At 44.9% G+C, this 16,408-nt stretch overlaps 1 protein-coding gene across 1 annotated transcript in view; it reads left to right on the forward strand.

Moving 5' to 3' along the window:
- The window catches only part of TTC28 (tetratricopeptide repeat domain 28), a 238,807-nt gene that overhangs the window by 130,561 nt on the left and 91,838 nt on the right, over positions 1-16,408 (forward strand). The window contains exon 8 of the mRNA XM_030218563.1: positions 16,127-16,271. Coding sequence (XP_030074423.1) covers positions 16,127-16,271 — 145 coding nt within the window. The remainder of the gene's footprint in view (positions 1-16,126; positions 16,272-16,408) is intronic.

Below are 16,408 nucleotides of genomic sequence, written 5' to 3' on the forward strand. Positions count from 1 at the left end.
ATGGCATCTCCCCCTTGCCCTCCACCCCTCCCCCCATGTCCAGCTACCATCATCGCCACTGCTCCCTCCCCCCTCCGTGCCGGGCCCCCTGCACTGACCTGACAGCGCCTCTCACCTCCCGTGTGAAAGCGCTACAGGCACCAGCAGATCGCTCTGCTGCTGCTTGCAGCGCTTCCACATGGAGGTGAGAGGCGCTGTCAGGTCAGTGCAGGGGGCCCGATACGGAGGGGGGGAGGGTGGAGGTTGTTTTCCGTGACGTTCCTTTCCAGGGGGCAGTGGCGGCGTCTGACAGTTCGACTCCGTTTCCCTCTCTGTTCCGCCCTCTGACGTCATGACGCGAGGGCGGGACAGGGAGGGAAGTCTGTACTGCACATTTGCAAGTGAGTACACTCACTTGCCGTTTATATGTTTGATTACTATAATACATCTACGTTAAATGTATTGTATCGTTCAAACACATATACATATATATCATTAACCACAGAGCTTTAGGTATTGTATTAATAGTTGTATTGTTACAAATACTTAGTCCAATGTCTTTTGAAATCATAACCCCACTGTTACTGTTTTATCATCAAGAGTCCATCAAGAGTCGGAACGCACTACCGAAGGCCATAAAAACAAGGCAAGACCTAACCAACTTCTGAAAGCTACTGAAAACAGATCTTTTCAAGATGGCATACCATAAACATCCATCTTAAATACTAAAACCATTACGAGAGAAACTGCACTGGCTTCCACTAAAGGAACGCATCACTTTTAAAGTATGCACATTAGTCCACAAAATCATTCACGGCGAAGCCCCAGCCTACATGTCTGAGTTAATAGACTTACCACCCAGAAACGCCAAAAGATCATCCCGAACCTTCCTAAACCTCCACTTCCCCAATTGCAAAGGCGTGAAATACAAAACGCTACATGCATCAACCTTTTCTCACATGAGCACGCAGTATTGGAATACACTGCCACGCAACTTAAGAACAATCAACGAGCAAGCTTCCTTCCGCAGATCATTGAAGACCCATCTTTTCGAAAAGATTTACGGAAAGAACCAAAACACATAAAGTCCACACCTACTGTTCACGAATGCATCACACATTCACCTCGGAACTCTCATTCCCGTAATATCACATCATTCATACCTTCAATCACAGAAAGATATATATCATATGTCTTTATGCCTTTTTATCGCCCTCTAAGCTCCCATTGTTTCCTTCCAATGTTTCAATGTTTGTGCTCCATTGTTACACTCCTAACGACACTTCAATTGTTTCGCATAATTATGCACAATGTAATCCATAACCAATCTGTAACAAATTGTATTTCCAACATTTAACTCATATTGTAAGCCACACTGAACCCGCAAAAAGGTGGGAAAATGTGGGATACAAATGCAATAAATAAATAAATAAAATAAATAATAACAATATACACGATTTATACAAAACTGACCTTTTATCGCATGACTGCTTAAACCCTTTCTATTATTGATCAAGCACTACCACTTTAAACCTTACATTGAATAGGGTCTCTCTAGAGCCGATGACCTAATGCATGTTACAATCCAATTTATTACTCAGGAACCTTCATGCAATACCAAAATGTATTCTTCCTTACCATGTATGTATACACATGGTATATATATATTTCATGATTTGTTCCATATATATCATGTTCCATGTACGTTACCATATATGTATGCACCTAAACGCATTACCATTTGTAATTCTGTTACCCGGAAATGGCAACCGCCATTATGGCAAATGTAAGCCACATTGAGCCTGCAAATTGGTGGGAAAATGTGGGATACAAATGCTACAAATAAATAAATAAGAAAGGAAGAAAAGAAGGAAGGAAGATCCTGTATGTTGTAATATATCAGTTCAATCTTTTTTTTGTAATCCAAACATGATGATTTCAAACGCTTGAATTGTGATTAATATCCTGAATTTTGATCTCGATGGTCTATGTATAAATATTCACATGGACCCTAGTAAAAGGGACCCTAAGTGTAGTCAGAATTTTAAAAAAGCATTCATTTTATTCCAACACTGTGCGTAAAAAAGTGCATTAAAACACACAACAGCTGTACATGACACGCCCACTGCTTAAGCAGCAGAGACGAAAAACAGTTGATATTTTTAGGACCTAGCTAACTCTCCCGTTTGAATGATCATTTTCAATGATCACTCTTTGTGCTGTGTGGGAATGTTGACGCTCCAGAGTGCAATGCCGTCACATCTCTGGTGTAAATGGAAGGTGAACTGCCGTGTGCGCTGGGAATGGAGACCAAAGGTCAATTAAACAAGTCATACATTTTGTCTTGTTTGATAAATGGGATCCTGTTTTTGATAGGAGTGCAGCCCATTCCTTTTTTAAGATAAACTCTGAAGATGTGAGAATCCCTTTTCAGATGAATCTGACTCAAGTTGATTGTAATGTATTGTTCTGCATTTCATAGTTTTTCATCAGCTAAGCAATGCCACCTGCTGGAAAATGAAAGGATACAGCACCAGAAATCAGGAAGCAAGTTGCCCGTGATAGTTTTTTTTAATTAGGTTATTAAAAAATCTATTTATGTCAAAGTAATGCATATTTTCAATCATGTCATTACCAGCTGAGCAAGGTTTGGCTCCCCCCTTCAAGCTGTCCAAAATTCCGCCGCACGTCTTATCTACCGCGTGAACCGATACTCTCATATCACCCCTCTCCTCAAGTCACTTCACTGGCTCCCTATCCGCTACCGTATTCAGTTCAAGCTTCTCCTATTGACCTTCAAATGCACTCGATCTGCAGCCCCCCATTACCTCTCTACCCTCCTCTCCCCGTATGTTCCCGCCCGTAACCTCCGCTCTCAGGACAAATCACTCCTATCTGTACCCTTCTCTAACACCGCTAACTCCAGACTCCGCCCCTTCTGCTTCGCATCACCTTATGCCTGGAACAGACTTCCCGAGCCCATACGCCAAGCGCCCTCCCTGCCCATCTTCAAGTCCTTACTTAATGCCCATCTCTTCTCCCTTGCTTTTGGCACATAACCACCTTCCCCACTCATGCTACCTACACTGACTACATAGTTTGTAACCTTTAGATTGTAAGCTCTTTTGAGCAGGGACTGTCCTTCCCCATGTTAAACTTGTACAGCGCTGCGTAACCATGGCAGCGGTATAGAAATGCTAAGTAGTAGTAGTAGAAGTAGGGAAGCTCCTTTTGGAAGAAAAATAAGGTTATGAGATCACCGTATCATGTGTGTCCCCCTAATAGCTTCCGAGCCAGTGGCATAAGGATAGCTGGTGGGGATCCCAGGCTCCACCAGCTGAAGATTTCCCTCTGATGGTAACAAAAGCTCTACTCGCCACGATACCAGCACCTGCACATGCTCAGTTTTCAATGCACGCCTGCTGCAGACTGCCAAGGTGGAAAGAAGCGTTTTCCCGCCAGCTGAGATTTTTTTTTGGGGGGGGGGGGGGAGTGGGAAGTGCCCACCCATTTCCTGCCCAGGCCCACCCAAAATCTGTTGTCTGGCTACGCCCCTGTAAATCAGAGCAGAATTTTAGAAAGGGCATCCGACTCGGAATATGTATTTTGGAACAGGATCCGCTGACCTACAGCCTGCTCTAAAATGCATGAGAAATGGACGTCCAAGTGCTGGCTGCGTCCAGCGTGAAGATCCATTTTACAATCTAAAGCATCTAAATTATGAACTAGATAAAACAAGGGACAGAGAGATATGAGTAGCAGCAAACGAACATCCATGTTATAAAATGACCACATAGACATCCACTTAAAGGAGTAGCCTAATGGTTAAAACCAGGTGTAGCGGGTTCAAGTCTCACTGCAGCTTTTTGTCATTTTTTTTTTGTTTTGTTTTTTAATTATAAGCTTTCCAGGGACAGGAAAATACCTACTGTGACTTTCTTTCCTCTCTTCAGTAGAGAACTGCTCAATCTGAATACCTTTCTGTAATCTGGATGTGCCGATAACCAGGTCTAAATACCGACGGCCATCTTTTTTGAACAAGGACGTCTCTTCCCCTTCGGCAATTGGACTTTGGCCTATGTTTACTAAGGTGCGCTATAGGCACGTTAGCGTTTTTTTAACGCACGTAAATGGTGGATGCGCGTTAAACGCTCATGCGCCCATAGGAATGTATATCAGTAACATATAAGACCTTCAATACATGGAAATTTTTTACTCTTTTCTTATATGATACACAAAGCAATGTGAAGTTTTAGAACTCTTTGCTCTAGTTATTATATATCTCACTTCAACATCCATGTTTCCAGAAGGAGACCAACATACATAATTCATATGTCATTCCACTTTGTGTTATTATAGATGACCTGAAACGTCCAAATCAGGTAATTAGTACTTCTTAGTCTGTTCATGAAAAGAACTCCGATCTTGATGAAACACATCTTTGTGTTTCATCTTTGTGTTTCATCAAGATCGGAGTTCTTTTCATGAATAGACTAAGAAGTACTAATTACCTGATTTGGACGTTTCAGGTCATCTATAATAACACAAAGTGTGGTATAAGTTCACAAATTGATATTCAGTTGTTGGAATGACATATGAATTATCTATGTTGGTCTCCTTCTGGAAACATGGATGTTGAAGTGAGATATATAATAAATAGAGCAAAGAGTTCTAAAAATTCACATTGCTTTGTGTATCATATAAGAAAAGAGTAAAAAAGTTCTATGTATTGACGGTCTTATATGTTATTGATTGATATATTAATAAGACTTGTAGAAGTGACCTTCTATTGATAGTAACATAGGAGTGTATAGGCGCATCAAACATACCCCATTGACATTTATAGAATTGTACACAGCCAGATCTGCGTTGCAAATCCAAATTGTAGCCAATTGGTAGCAATAATTGATTGCTAGTCAATTATTGATTGTTAATGACTCATTCGCTAATTTATCTGCATGTGGATCTCAGGATCACATTCGGTTTTGGGCACCATTTCTAAAATGGGGGGGGGGGGGTGACAGGGCAAGTCTATAAACTGGCACCTGGAGGGCTTTTGTCGGAGATACCTACATTCCGTTATAGAATAGCTCCCCCTCTTGTCAGTACTTGGAAATTGCTCCAAGAAGCAGTCATTTATTACATCTAGGAATTTTATCTCCCGATCGCTCCCTGATGTAACATTTATCCAGTCAATATCAGGGTAAATGAAATCACCCGTTATTATAATGTTGCCCAATTTGCCAGCTTTCCTAATTTCTGTAAACATTTCTTCATCCGTCTGTTCGTTCCGTCCTGCCGGATGGTAGTACAGCCCTACCAGTATACTCCTTCCCATCACTCTCCTTCCGCACAACAAACGACATTTAAATGGCTCTCTAGTAGTGATTTTTCCTTTGTTTGAAGAAAGTTGCATGTTTTGGGAGATGTTGCTACAGGACACAAATATTTTTTTCTCCAAGGGTCTTTTGTTGTTGTTGTTGCTATAGAGGGTCCATCAAATGTCATGTTTAGTATACTCTGAGTTATGACTGTTGTTTCCTAGCACTGAAGGCTCCTTTCTTTTCCCGTATTAGTCTTAGAGCAATAAACCACAGCAAAGGGACAGTGGATGTAAATTCATTTAGCAGAATCTCGGTCTTCAATTTTCTCTGTTTATTATGGGCTTTTGAAGTAATGACTGTGTCACTGCTTTCATAATGTAGCTCAAGGGAAAACGTATTCCACTGAACCATCCTATTATGCGATATTACTTTCCACAGTAGTTTGCCGAATCATGGATGCTTGGAAGGCAAAGTACTGATCTCCTGAATATGACTTTCTTTCAAATTAATTTGATCCATCTCATTGGAATTTATAAAGAAATATCGTATAGTCCAGGCATCTTGTGATATTTTTTCTTCTCTTAATCGGAACCAAGGGATGTTGATCTGATGGTGTCTAGCCAGACATGGACTAAAAGTGATGACCAGTTTTCATGCAGCGATGTGTTCTGTGCATTACAACTGCGTATTGCATATTCACCATCGACGCTGCAGCTGTAGAGTTTGTAGTTCCTTGAAGATGAAGACAGTTAGGGCCCTTTTACAAAGACACACTGAAAAATGGCCTGCGGTAGTGTAGACGCGTGTTTTGGACGCGCACAGAATCATTTTTCAGCGCACCAGTAAAAAAAAATGCCTTTTTAAAATTTTTGCCGAAAATGGACTTGCAGCAAAATGAAAATTGCCAAGCGTCCATTTTGGGTCTGAGACCTTACCACCAGCCGTTGACCTAGCAGTGAAGTATCACGCGGTAAGCAGGCAGTAACGACTTACGCGCGTCAAATGTCACTTGGTGCGCATCCAATACGCACATCCGAAAATAAAAATTATTTTTCAGATGCGCATATCAGACGCGCGCCAAAAATGAAATTACCGCGAGCCAGGCGGTAGCCAGTCGGTAACTCCATTTTGGCACACGTAGACACTTACGCGGCTTAGTAAAAGGGCCCCTAATGCTTTTGTATCTGAGGTTAGGGAGACGTACTGGCTTAATTTGTTTATTTATTTCATTTTTATTCCACCTTGCTGTAGGAAACACCCAAGGTGGATAACAAAATGCATTAAAAGTACAATATCACATATCAAGCTAGACGAATGACTTACTTTCATCTCGTAAATTCAGACAGCCTTTAAAAACTGCTTCTATCACCTGAGGCAACTTGAAAATCTTTCTTCATATATTAAAAAGATGAATCTCATCACTGTGGTCCACGCGGTGATAACGTCAAAGCTAGACTGCTGTAACTCTTTGCTGTTTGGTCAAAACAAAACGAGTTTGTGGCTCCAATTAATTCAGAATGCTGCAGCATGCTGGGTCCTTGGACAAAATGCTGCCGGGACCTCCAGCCTGCAGCGAGTGCAAGAACCAGGGGACATTCGATAAAATTACATGCAAATACTTTTAGAACAAATGAGAGGAAATATTGTTTCACTCAGGGGGTCCTTTTACCAAGCTGCAGGAAAAATGACCCTGCGGTAGTGGCAGGGGCCGTTTTTCCCGCACGCCAGGGCCCTTTTTATCACAGTGAAGGCAGTGCATGCAAATCTCTCTCATGAATATTGTGGATATCCTGAAAAACTGACTGACGGGGGGGGGGGGGGGGGGGGGGGGTGCCGCCTCTAGGACCAGGTTTGGGAACCACTGGTATAGAGTGAATGTCTTAAAAATCTTTTTTCTTTTGTTATTGAATAAAATATATTTATAATGGTAGGGGGATAATTGTGACGGGAGCTCAAGTGATAAGAACCAGGGGCGTATCTGCGTGGGGCCACAGGGGCCTGGGCCCCCACAGATTTTGGCCCGGACCCCCCTACCGACGACCTTCTCCACTCCCCTCTCCCGCCGCCAACCCGTCGCTGATCTTTGCTGGCGGGGGACCCCAACCTCCGCCAGCCAAGGTCATCTCTTCCGTTGCAGGCTGCAAATTGCAAAGCTTCCTGTTCTTCTGAGTCCGACGTCCTGCACGTACAAACGTGCAGGACGTCAGACTCAGAATTTGAAACTGAGATCAACGTCCTGCGCGTTGTACGTGCAGGACGTCAGACTCAGAAGAACAGGAAGCTTTGCAACTTGCAGCCTGCAACGGAAGAGAGGACCTCAGCTGGCGGGGGGTTGGGGTCCCCTGCCAGCAAAGGTAAGTGACGGCAGAGGGGGAGGGTTGGCGGCGGGAGGGGGGTGGAGAGAGTCATTGGTGGTGGGGGGGTCTGGCAATGGCGGGGGGGGGGGATCGGTAATGGCGGGGGGGGGGGGGGAGATCAGTGGCGGCGGGGGGAGCTAAAATGTGCTCCCTCCCTCTGGCCCTGGCCCCCCCCTACCGCCTGGGTCCAGATACGCCTCTGATAAGAACAATACCCCAAAACCACAGGTCTAAAATAGCTTGGGGTTATAATAGTTTGATGTGTTCCCCTCACTGAGGGGGCCCTTTTACTAAGCCATGTAAGCATCTACACGCGCTCAGCGCACGCCAAAATGGAGTCACCACATGGCTACCGAGTGGCTCTTGTGGTAATTTCATTTTTGGCGTGCGTTCGATACGCGCGGCCCAAAAAAAAAATCATTTTTATTTTCTGCCGCGCGTATCGGACACGTGGCATTTGACGTGCATAGGTCATTACCGCCCGGTTACCAAGTGAGACTTTACTGCTAGGTCAATGGCTGGCGGTAAGGTCTCAGACCCAAAATGGGCGCATGGCAATTTTCATTTTGCCGTGCGTCCATTTTCAGCAAAAAATATTTTTAAAAAGGCCTTTTTTACAGGTGATTCTGCGCATGCCCAAAACCCACGCCTACACTACTGCAGGCCGCTTTCAGCGCACCTTAGTAAAAGGACCCCTGAGTTTTTTAGTTTAAGATGTGAAATATTTTTTGCTACCAGGGCAGATTTTGGGGGGTCCTTTTACTAAAGCAGGCCGAAAAATGGCCTGCGCTAGTTTAGGCGCATGCTTTGAATGTGCACAGATGCATTTTTCAGCGTGCCTGTAAAAAAAAAGGCCTTTTTTGGCCGAAAATTGACATGCGGCAAAATGAAAATTGGCGCGTCCATTTTGGACTGGAGACCTTACTGCCACCCATTCACTATATTTTCTGGCACGCATAGTGAATAGTAACGTGAGTAACATAGTAGATGACAGCAGAAAAAGACCTGCACGGTCCATCCAGTCTGCCCAACAAGATAACTCATATGTGCTACTTTTCGTGTATACCCTACTTTGATTTGTACCTGTCCTCTTCAGGGCACAGACCGTAGAAGTCTGCCCAGCACTAGCCCCGCCTCCCAACCACCAGCTCCACCTCCCACCACCGGCTCTGCCACCCAATCTCGGCTAAGCTTCTGAGAATCCCTTCCTTCTGAACAGGATTCCTTCATGTTTATCCCACGCATGTTTGAATTCCGTTACCGTTTTCATCTCCACCACCTCCCGCGGGAGGGCATAAAATATAGTTGTAATCTGTTTTATGCCCGTTCTGTTTGGAACTATAAATCACAGTGTGAACGTGCACTAAAGGGAAGGAGATGACTCAATCACTGGTTTTCTTTTTTTGCCGGGAAAGTTGTACCACTCACATATCAAACAATTTGCTTCCAGAAATGAGAGACGGTGACTCAGTTCCTCTCAAGACAAATGTAAACAAGAGCATATTCTTCAATAATAACGTTTGTCAGACAATTCATTCAACCTGCTGGTTTTTCCATGAGTAGAGACCACATTTCTTACATTTAAAAAATGTCATTTTTTCCACTTTATTTGCTTTTTTAAAACTATGGCAGTTTGCATAGTCAGTGGCAAGCAAAAGTGAAAACACACATTTTCCACATCCAGTCAAAGGGAGAATGTAGGTCTTCCCCAGTGGCAGAAAATCATCTTCAGAATAGAATAGTTCTGTACTAGTCTATTAACGATTTGGAGATAAATCCAAAGGGGTTTTAATAATATGGCAAGATGACTAGGGAACATTATGAGGCACTAGCCCACCAGCTTCAGGGGTCCTTTTATTAAGGTGCAGTGGCGTTCCTAGGGGGGCTGACACCCGGGGCGGATCGCCGATGCGCCCCGCCCCCCGGGTGCAGCGCCCCCCCGGAACAGCGCGAATCCCCCCCGGCGAAAGAACCCCCCCCCCCCCCCGGGTGCACGCCGCTGGGGGGGGGGAGGTGCCGCGTGCCTGCTGGCTCTTCATTTTCATGCTCCCTCTTCCCCGGAACAGGAAGTAATCTGTTCTGGGGCAAAGGGAGCATGAAACTGAAGAGCCGACAGGCGCGCGGCACCCCCCCCAGCGGCGTGCACCCGGGGCGGACCACCCCCACCGCCCCCCCCTTGGTACGCCACTGCTAAGGTGCGCCAAAAAATAGCCTACACTGGTGTAGACACATGTATTGGACATGCGCAAGTCCATTTTTCAGCGCACCTGCAAGAAAGGCCTTTGGGGGGGGGCGAAAGTGGACGTGCGGCAAAATGAAAATTGGCACGCGTCCATTTTGGGCCTGAGACCTTATTGCCACCCATTGACTTGCTGATAAGTTCTCATGTGTTAACCGGGCGGTAATCGTCAGCGCATGTACAATGCCTATTACCACCTGGTTTGCACCGTACGCCAGAAGATTTTTCGGCACACGTAAAAAATGAAATTACTGACCGGGCCACACGGTAGCCAGGCGGTAGTTCAAAATTGACATGCGTAGGACGCTCATAGATGCCTGTCAGGCTTTTTTTTGAAAGTGATCGCCGGGCGTCTTCCGACATAAATCGGGAGATGGCCGGCAATCTCTCAAAAGCGGCAAAATCGGAATAATCGAAAGCTGCTTTTTTGACACCATTGCCGAGCTGGCGAAAGTTCAAGGGGGCGTGTTGGCGGCGTAGCGAAGGTGGGGCATGGGCGTGGCTACCAGATGGCCAGCTTTCGCGGATAATGGAAAAAATGCGGCGTTAATCAGTATTTCGCCGGGTTTACTTGGTCCTTTTATTTTCACGACCAAGCCTAAAAAAGTTGCCCCAACTCACCAGATGACCACCGGAGGGAATGGGGGATGACCTCCCCATACTCCCCCAGTGGTCACCAACCCCCTCCCACACTAATAAAAATAAAAACCTTTTTTGCCAGCCTGTATGCCAGCCTCAAATGTCATACCCAGCTCCCTGACAGCAGTATGCAAGTCCCTGGAGCAGTTTTTAATGGGTGCAGTGCACTTCAGGCAGGCAGACCCAGGTCCATACTACTACTACTAATCATTTCTATAGTGCTACTAGACATATGCAGTGCTGTACACATTATATGCAGGTACTTTTTCTGTCCCTAGAGGGCAGCGCTGTACACATTATATGCAGGTACTTTTTCTGTCCCTAGAGGGCAGCGCTGTACACATTATATGCAGGTACTTTTTCTGTCCCTAGAGGGCTCACAATCTTAAGTTTTGGTACCTGAGGCAATGGAGGGTTAAGTGACTTGCCCAGAGTCACAAGGAGCTGCAGGGGGAATTGAACCCAGTTCCCCAGGATCAAAGTCCACTCTACTAACCACTAGGCTACTCCTCCATTCCCCCCCCCCCCAGCTGTTACACTTGTGGTGCTAAGTGTTGAGCCCTCCAAACCCCCCCAAAACCCACTCCACCACATGTAGGTGCCCTCCTTCACCCATAAGGGCTATGGTAATGGTGTAGAGTTGTGGGGAGTGGGTTTGGGGGGGATTTGGGGGGCTCAGCACCCAAGGTAAGGGAGCTATGCACCTGGGAGCTATTTGTATATATATTTTTTTAATTTTTAGACGTTCCCCCTAGGGTGCCCGGTTGGAGTCCTGGCATGTGAGGGGGACCAGTGCACTACAAATGCTGGCTCCTCCCACGAGCAAATGCCTTGGATTTCGCCGGGGTTGAGATGGCCGCTTTTAGTTTCCTTTATCGCTGAAAAACAAAACCAGTCATCTCAAACCCGGCAAACTCTGGCATTTGGCCGGGCCAAACCGTATTATCGAAAGAAAAGATGGCCGGCCAGCTGTTTGCGGCGCCGCCAAAATAGATGGCCGGCAATCTATTTCGCTGGCGCCGTTCGATTATTCCCCTCTATGTAGCTTAGTAAAAGGGCCCCAGACTGTGTTAGGGCATCTCATTTTCAGAAGACTCTTTAGTTGTTCAATAATGTTTTATTGCTGGTTAGGTCCTGGATGTTATGCTATCGACTCACGTTAAATACCGATAAGACCACATTTTGATTTTTTGATAACAGTTCTGACCCTTTAGTGGACCATATAATGGCGGATCAAACTAGGTATTCACTTCCTTATTTATTTATTTATTTGTGACATTTGTATCCCACATTATCCCAAAAAAGTTTGAGTTCAATGTGGCTTACAATAAACAGTATAGGATACGAAACTAAGAATAATGCATAAGAAAGTAATTTGTTGTAAGAATCCAATTTTACACTACAGTATCATAAACATATTGGGATAACTATGGATGTTTAATATCATACCCATCCTTATTTCCTTATCTATCTTCATTACTCCTTCCCATGTTAATTCACACATAGCATTGTATTATTATGTTACATTATAGTTCGTAATATTCTTCTTAATGAATCTAATAATTGTAATTCTGTTTATTATGTAAGCAGCATTCTACCTGCTTCTGTGGGAAAGTGCGGGGTATAAATGTAGTAATAAATAAATAGAAAATCTATTATGAATGAGAAATTGTACATGACGCAAAGAGAAAGTCAATGGTAAATAGAGTAATAACCAATTCAGTTAATAATTGGTTATTTGAGATTTGGTTGAGCTTTGTGAGGGTTTGTTTGAATAGGAACAACTTGAGGATTTTGCGGAATCTAGAATATTCCTGTATATTTCTTATTTTGGGTGGTAAGGAGGTCCACCGTTTGGTTCCTGGGTGTAAGTGAAGTCTGCAGAGTGGATAGTTTTGTAGGTCATTTTTTTTTTTTTTTGCAGTTTGGGAAGTGTAGTCTTAGATAGTTTCTTGCCTCATAGTTAGTGTTTCTTTGAGGTAGGTTTATTAATGGTACCATATAGTCTGGAGCCGAGTCATTTAGGATTTGAAAGATAAAGGTACTGGGAGTTTATGTTGACCAGAATTTATCCCGTGACTCTCAACTCAATGCTCTGACTAAGGGCTCTTTCTTTGTCTTGAGGAATTTAAGACACACAAGGAAGTATTTTGAATTTGAGCAGTTCGGATTATTGGTAAGGGTGTCGCTTTTGTCCAAACTGGATTATTGTAATCTTATCTATTTGGGTGTACCTAGACAAGTTATCCGGCGATTGCAAACAATTCAGATTCATTTTTTCACTACAGAAGCAGGATTGATTTATTTATTGCATTTGTATCCCACATTTTCCCACCTCTTTGCAGGCTCAATGTGGCTTACAATACATCATGAATAGTGGAGAAGTATAAGAGATAAACGTTTAGTATTACAGAAGGATCTTGGGTAAACATGATAGTTTAAAAGCATGATCTTAGTATAACAAGCAAATGTAATGAGACAATTCTGGATATAAGTGAAGGGGTTCACATGTGTTGCTCTTTGTGGTATACCTTGTTAAAGAGATGTGTCTTCAGTAGTTTGCGGAAGTTAGTCAGTTCGTAGATCATTTTTGTGAGAAAAATGTCCAAATGCTGCTTCATGCCACTTTTTAACAATTTTTCTGTTTTGAAAATGAGCCACTAGCAAGCAAAGAGAAGGCCGGCCATCTTCCGATACAAATCAGGAGATGGCCGGCCATCTCTCAAGGCCAGCGAAATCGGCATAATCGAAAGCCGATTTTGGCCGGCCTCAACTGCAGTCCGTCGTGGAGCTGGCCAAACTTCAAGGGGGCGTGTCGGAAGGGTAGCGAAGGCGGGACAGGGGCGTGCCGGGGCGTGCTTAAGAGATGGGCGCCCTCGGCCGATAATGGAAAAAAGAAGGGCGTCCCTGGCGAGAATTTGGTCCACTTTATTTGGTCCCTTGTTTTCAGGTCCAAGTCCCAATAAAAGTGCCCAAACTGACTAGATGACCACCGGAGGGAATCGGGGATCACCTCCCCTGACTCTCCCAGTGGTCACTAACCCCCTCCCACCCTCAAAAAAACATCTTTAAAAATTTTTTTGCCAGCCTCAAATGTCATACTCAGGTCCATCGCAGCAGTATACAGGTTCCTGGAGCAGTTATAGTGGGTGCAGTGGACTTCAGGCAGGCGGACCCAGGCCCATCCCCCCCTACCTGTTACACTTGTGGTGGAAAATGGGAGCCCTTCAAACCCACCCGAAACCCACTGTACCCACATGTAGGTGCCCCCTCTTCACCCTTAGGGCTAGTATAGTTGTGGGGAGTGTGTTTTGGGGGGGGGGGTTTGGGGGGCTCAGCACCCAAGGTAAGGGAGCTATGAACCTGGGAGCTATTTTTTTTTTAATTTTTAGAAGTGCCCTCTAGGGTTCCCGGTTGGTGTCCTGGCATGTCAGGTGGACCAGCGCACTACAAATGCTAGCCCCTCCCATGACCAAATGCCTTGGATTTGGCCGGGTTTAAGATGGCCGGCCTCGGTTTCCATTATTGGCAAAAACCAAGGCCGGCCATCTCAAACCCGGCCAACTCTGACATTTGGCCGGCCCCAACCATATTATCGAAACAAAAGATGGACGCCCATCTCGTTCGAAAATATGGTTGTCCCCGCCCCTTCGCGACGCTGTACTCGGAGATGGGCGCCCTTAGAGATGGGTGTCCCCAGTCAAAAATGCCCCTCCACGTTACTTATTCATTGAGATTTATTTACTGCCTTTTTAAGAAATTCACCCAAGGTTAGTATGCATCAAGAGTAATGAGACATAGACAATTTACAATTATGATGACATTATGACCATAATAAAATGCTTAAATAATAGCATAGTAAGCAATTAGAATAACAAAAGAACATGCTTACATTTTCTGTGTTTTATTACTTTACAAATTTTGATTTCTTGCCTCACCAAATAACCGGAAGCGAGTAGTAATAGTGAGTTTGTGGAGGAAAGAGGTCAAAAGGGAGGTCATGATTTCAGTCTCTTAAATGTACTGCAAACGATCACTGTAGTACTTGCATTGCGCCAAAGGGAGCTTCCTTCTGAACTGTATAGAGTCACTCTCACTATATACTAGAAGTGACATCTGAGCCTGCACCAGTCCTAAATTCAATCACCTTTTGGTGCCCAAAAGTTGTCTCTTGGAATTTCTTGAGTCCGTCATTGTCAAGAGTCTGAGGAGTTTTGCCTTTCTGAAGTTGTTTGGTTCCAACTGATTCTGCTCAGTAGCAGTATTGTCTCTCGATATGCAAAGCTCATTGTTGGTGCTATAGGGGAGCAAACAGTAGGTAGAAGCTTGGCATGTTGCATGTGCTAAGCAACCGTCTTGGCTGTTTTTCTCTTGAAGATTCCAGCCAGAGCAGAAGAATCAATAAGACTGAATAGGAAAGCTGGTTTCTCTTTGGGCTGTCAAATTCCAAGCTGAACCTCTGGAGACTGGTGGATGGCAAACGTCTAGTACTTGAGATAAAACTCAACTTCTGGCACAGTCGTATAGTCATAAATCATATTCCATTGAAATGGCAGGTAAAGACCAGCCTATCCAGTCTGCCCATCCAGGGCATAGGTGCCCGGTATAAGAGGCTTGGGGAGGCTAAGCTTCGCCAGCTGCAAGCGGACCCGACAAGCCACCTCATGGTACCATGCAGCGCTTCGCAGCACAACACAGCAGGAAAGACAAAGCAAGAATCCATTAGTGGTGCAGCCTGCAGGGCTTGTCATCTGCCGTGTTCCCCTGCCCCCACCGACTCTCACACGCTGTAGCGGTCGGCACTCCAACGATTGCAGCAGGCCTGCCTTGGGGACTCAGCCTTCCCCCCATGATGCGTCCCGCCTCCTCTGATGCAACTTCCTGCTTATGCGAGGGCGGGACACATCACAGGAAGAAGGCTGAGTCCTCAAGGCAGATCTGTTGAGATCGCTAGAGAGCAGACCACTACCGGTAGCACTGCACATTGCAGTATGAAGACATCCAAGGCAAGTGTGGGACTGCTTCTTTGGGGGAGGGGAAGGGAAAGAGTGGGACTAGGGAGAGACTGGAACCACGGGGGCCTGGGGGGGGACAAGAGAAGAGACAGGGAAGATGCTGGATGGAATGGACTCTGACCTTGTGGGGGGGCAGGAGAGAAGGAGAAAGAAAGATGCAAGTGCTGCTCTGATGGACCGGAGTGGGGAAGGGACAGGAGAAAAGGCTGAATATTCGCAGATAGCCGCTTAAGCACTATTTAACTGGCCAGGAGCCATTCCTGGCCAATTAAATAACGCTGAATATCAGGTGGGGGGGGGGGAAGATTTTTGCCAAATGATTGTGGTTCGTAAGAATGTAGATACGATTGTGGGTCAGAACAAAGGTCCATCATCTACCCCACTCCTCTCCAGTCTGAAGAGTCCCAACTTGTGCAATCTTTTTTGGCAATAAACAACCCCAAAGCAATTCTTTGATATTTATTTATATATTAACTTTGAAATCCTGCATATCAACTACTGACATGGTTTTGCAATAGCTAAAAATAAGATATTTCTCGAATCAATTAACATCTGGCTCATTTTGTGTTGCAGAAGTTGTCAAAGTATGACCAGCCTGTTCAGTAACACCATGTCCCCCGTGAAGGACAACACATCCTCTTTACCCAGAAGCCACGGCTCTTTCAACAAATCTCCCTTGCGAGCGCTCTACGACTTGCTCATAGCACCAATGGAAGGGGTAAGTGATTCTGTGAGCAAGTGACATCTGGAAGTTCATTTCTATACTTCAATTTAGCAAATATTGGCCCAGGGAAATTCTGAGAGGTTTTGGATTATAGGCATGTATTATCTTTGCATTATTTAATTTTGGTAACC

The sequence above is a fragment of the Microcaecilia unicolor genome, chromosome 11, assembly GCF_901765095.1.
Source record: "Microcaecilia unicolor chromosome 11, aMicUni1.1, whole genome shotgun sequence".
NCBI lineage: Eukaryota > Metazoa > Chordata > Amphibia > Gymnophiona > Siphonopidae > Microcaecilia > Microcaecilia unicolor.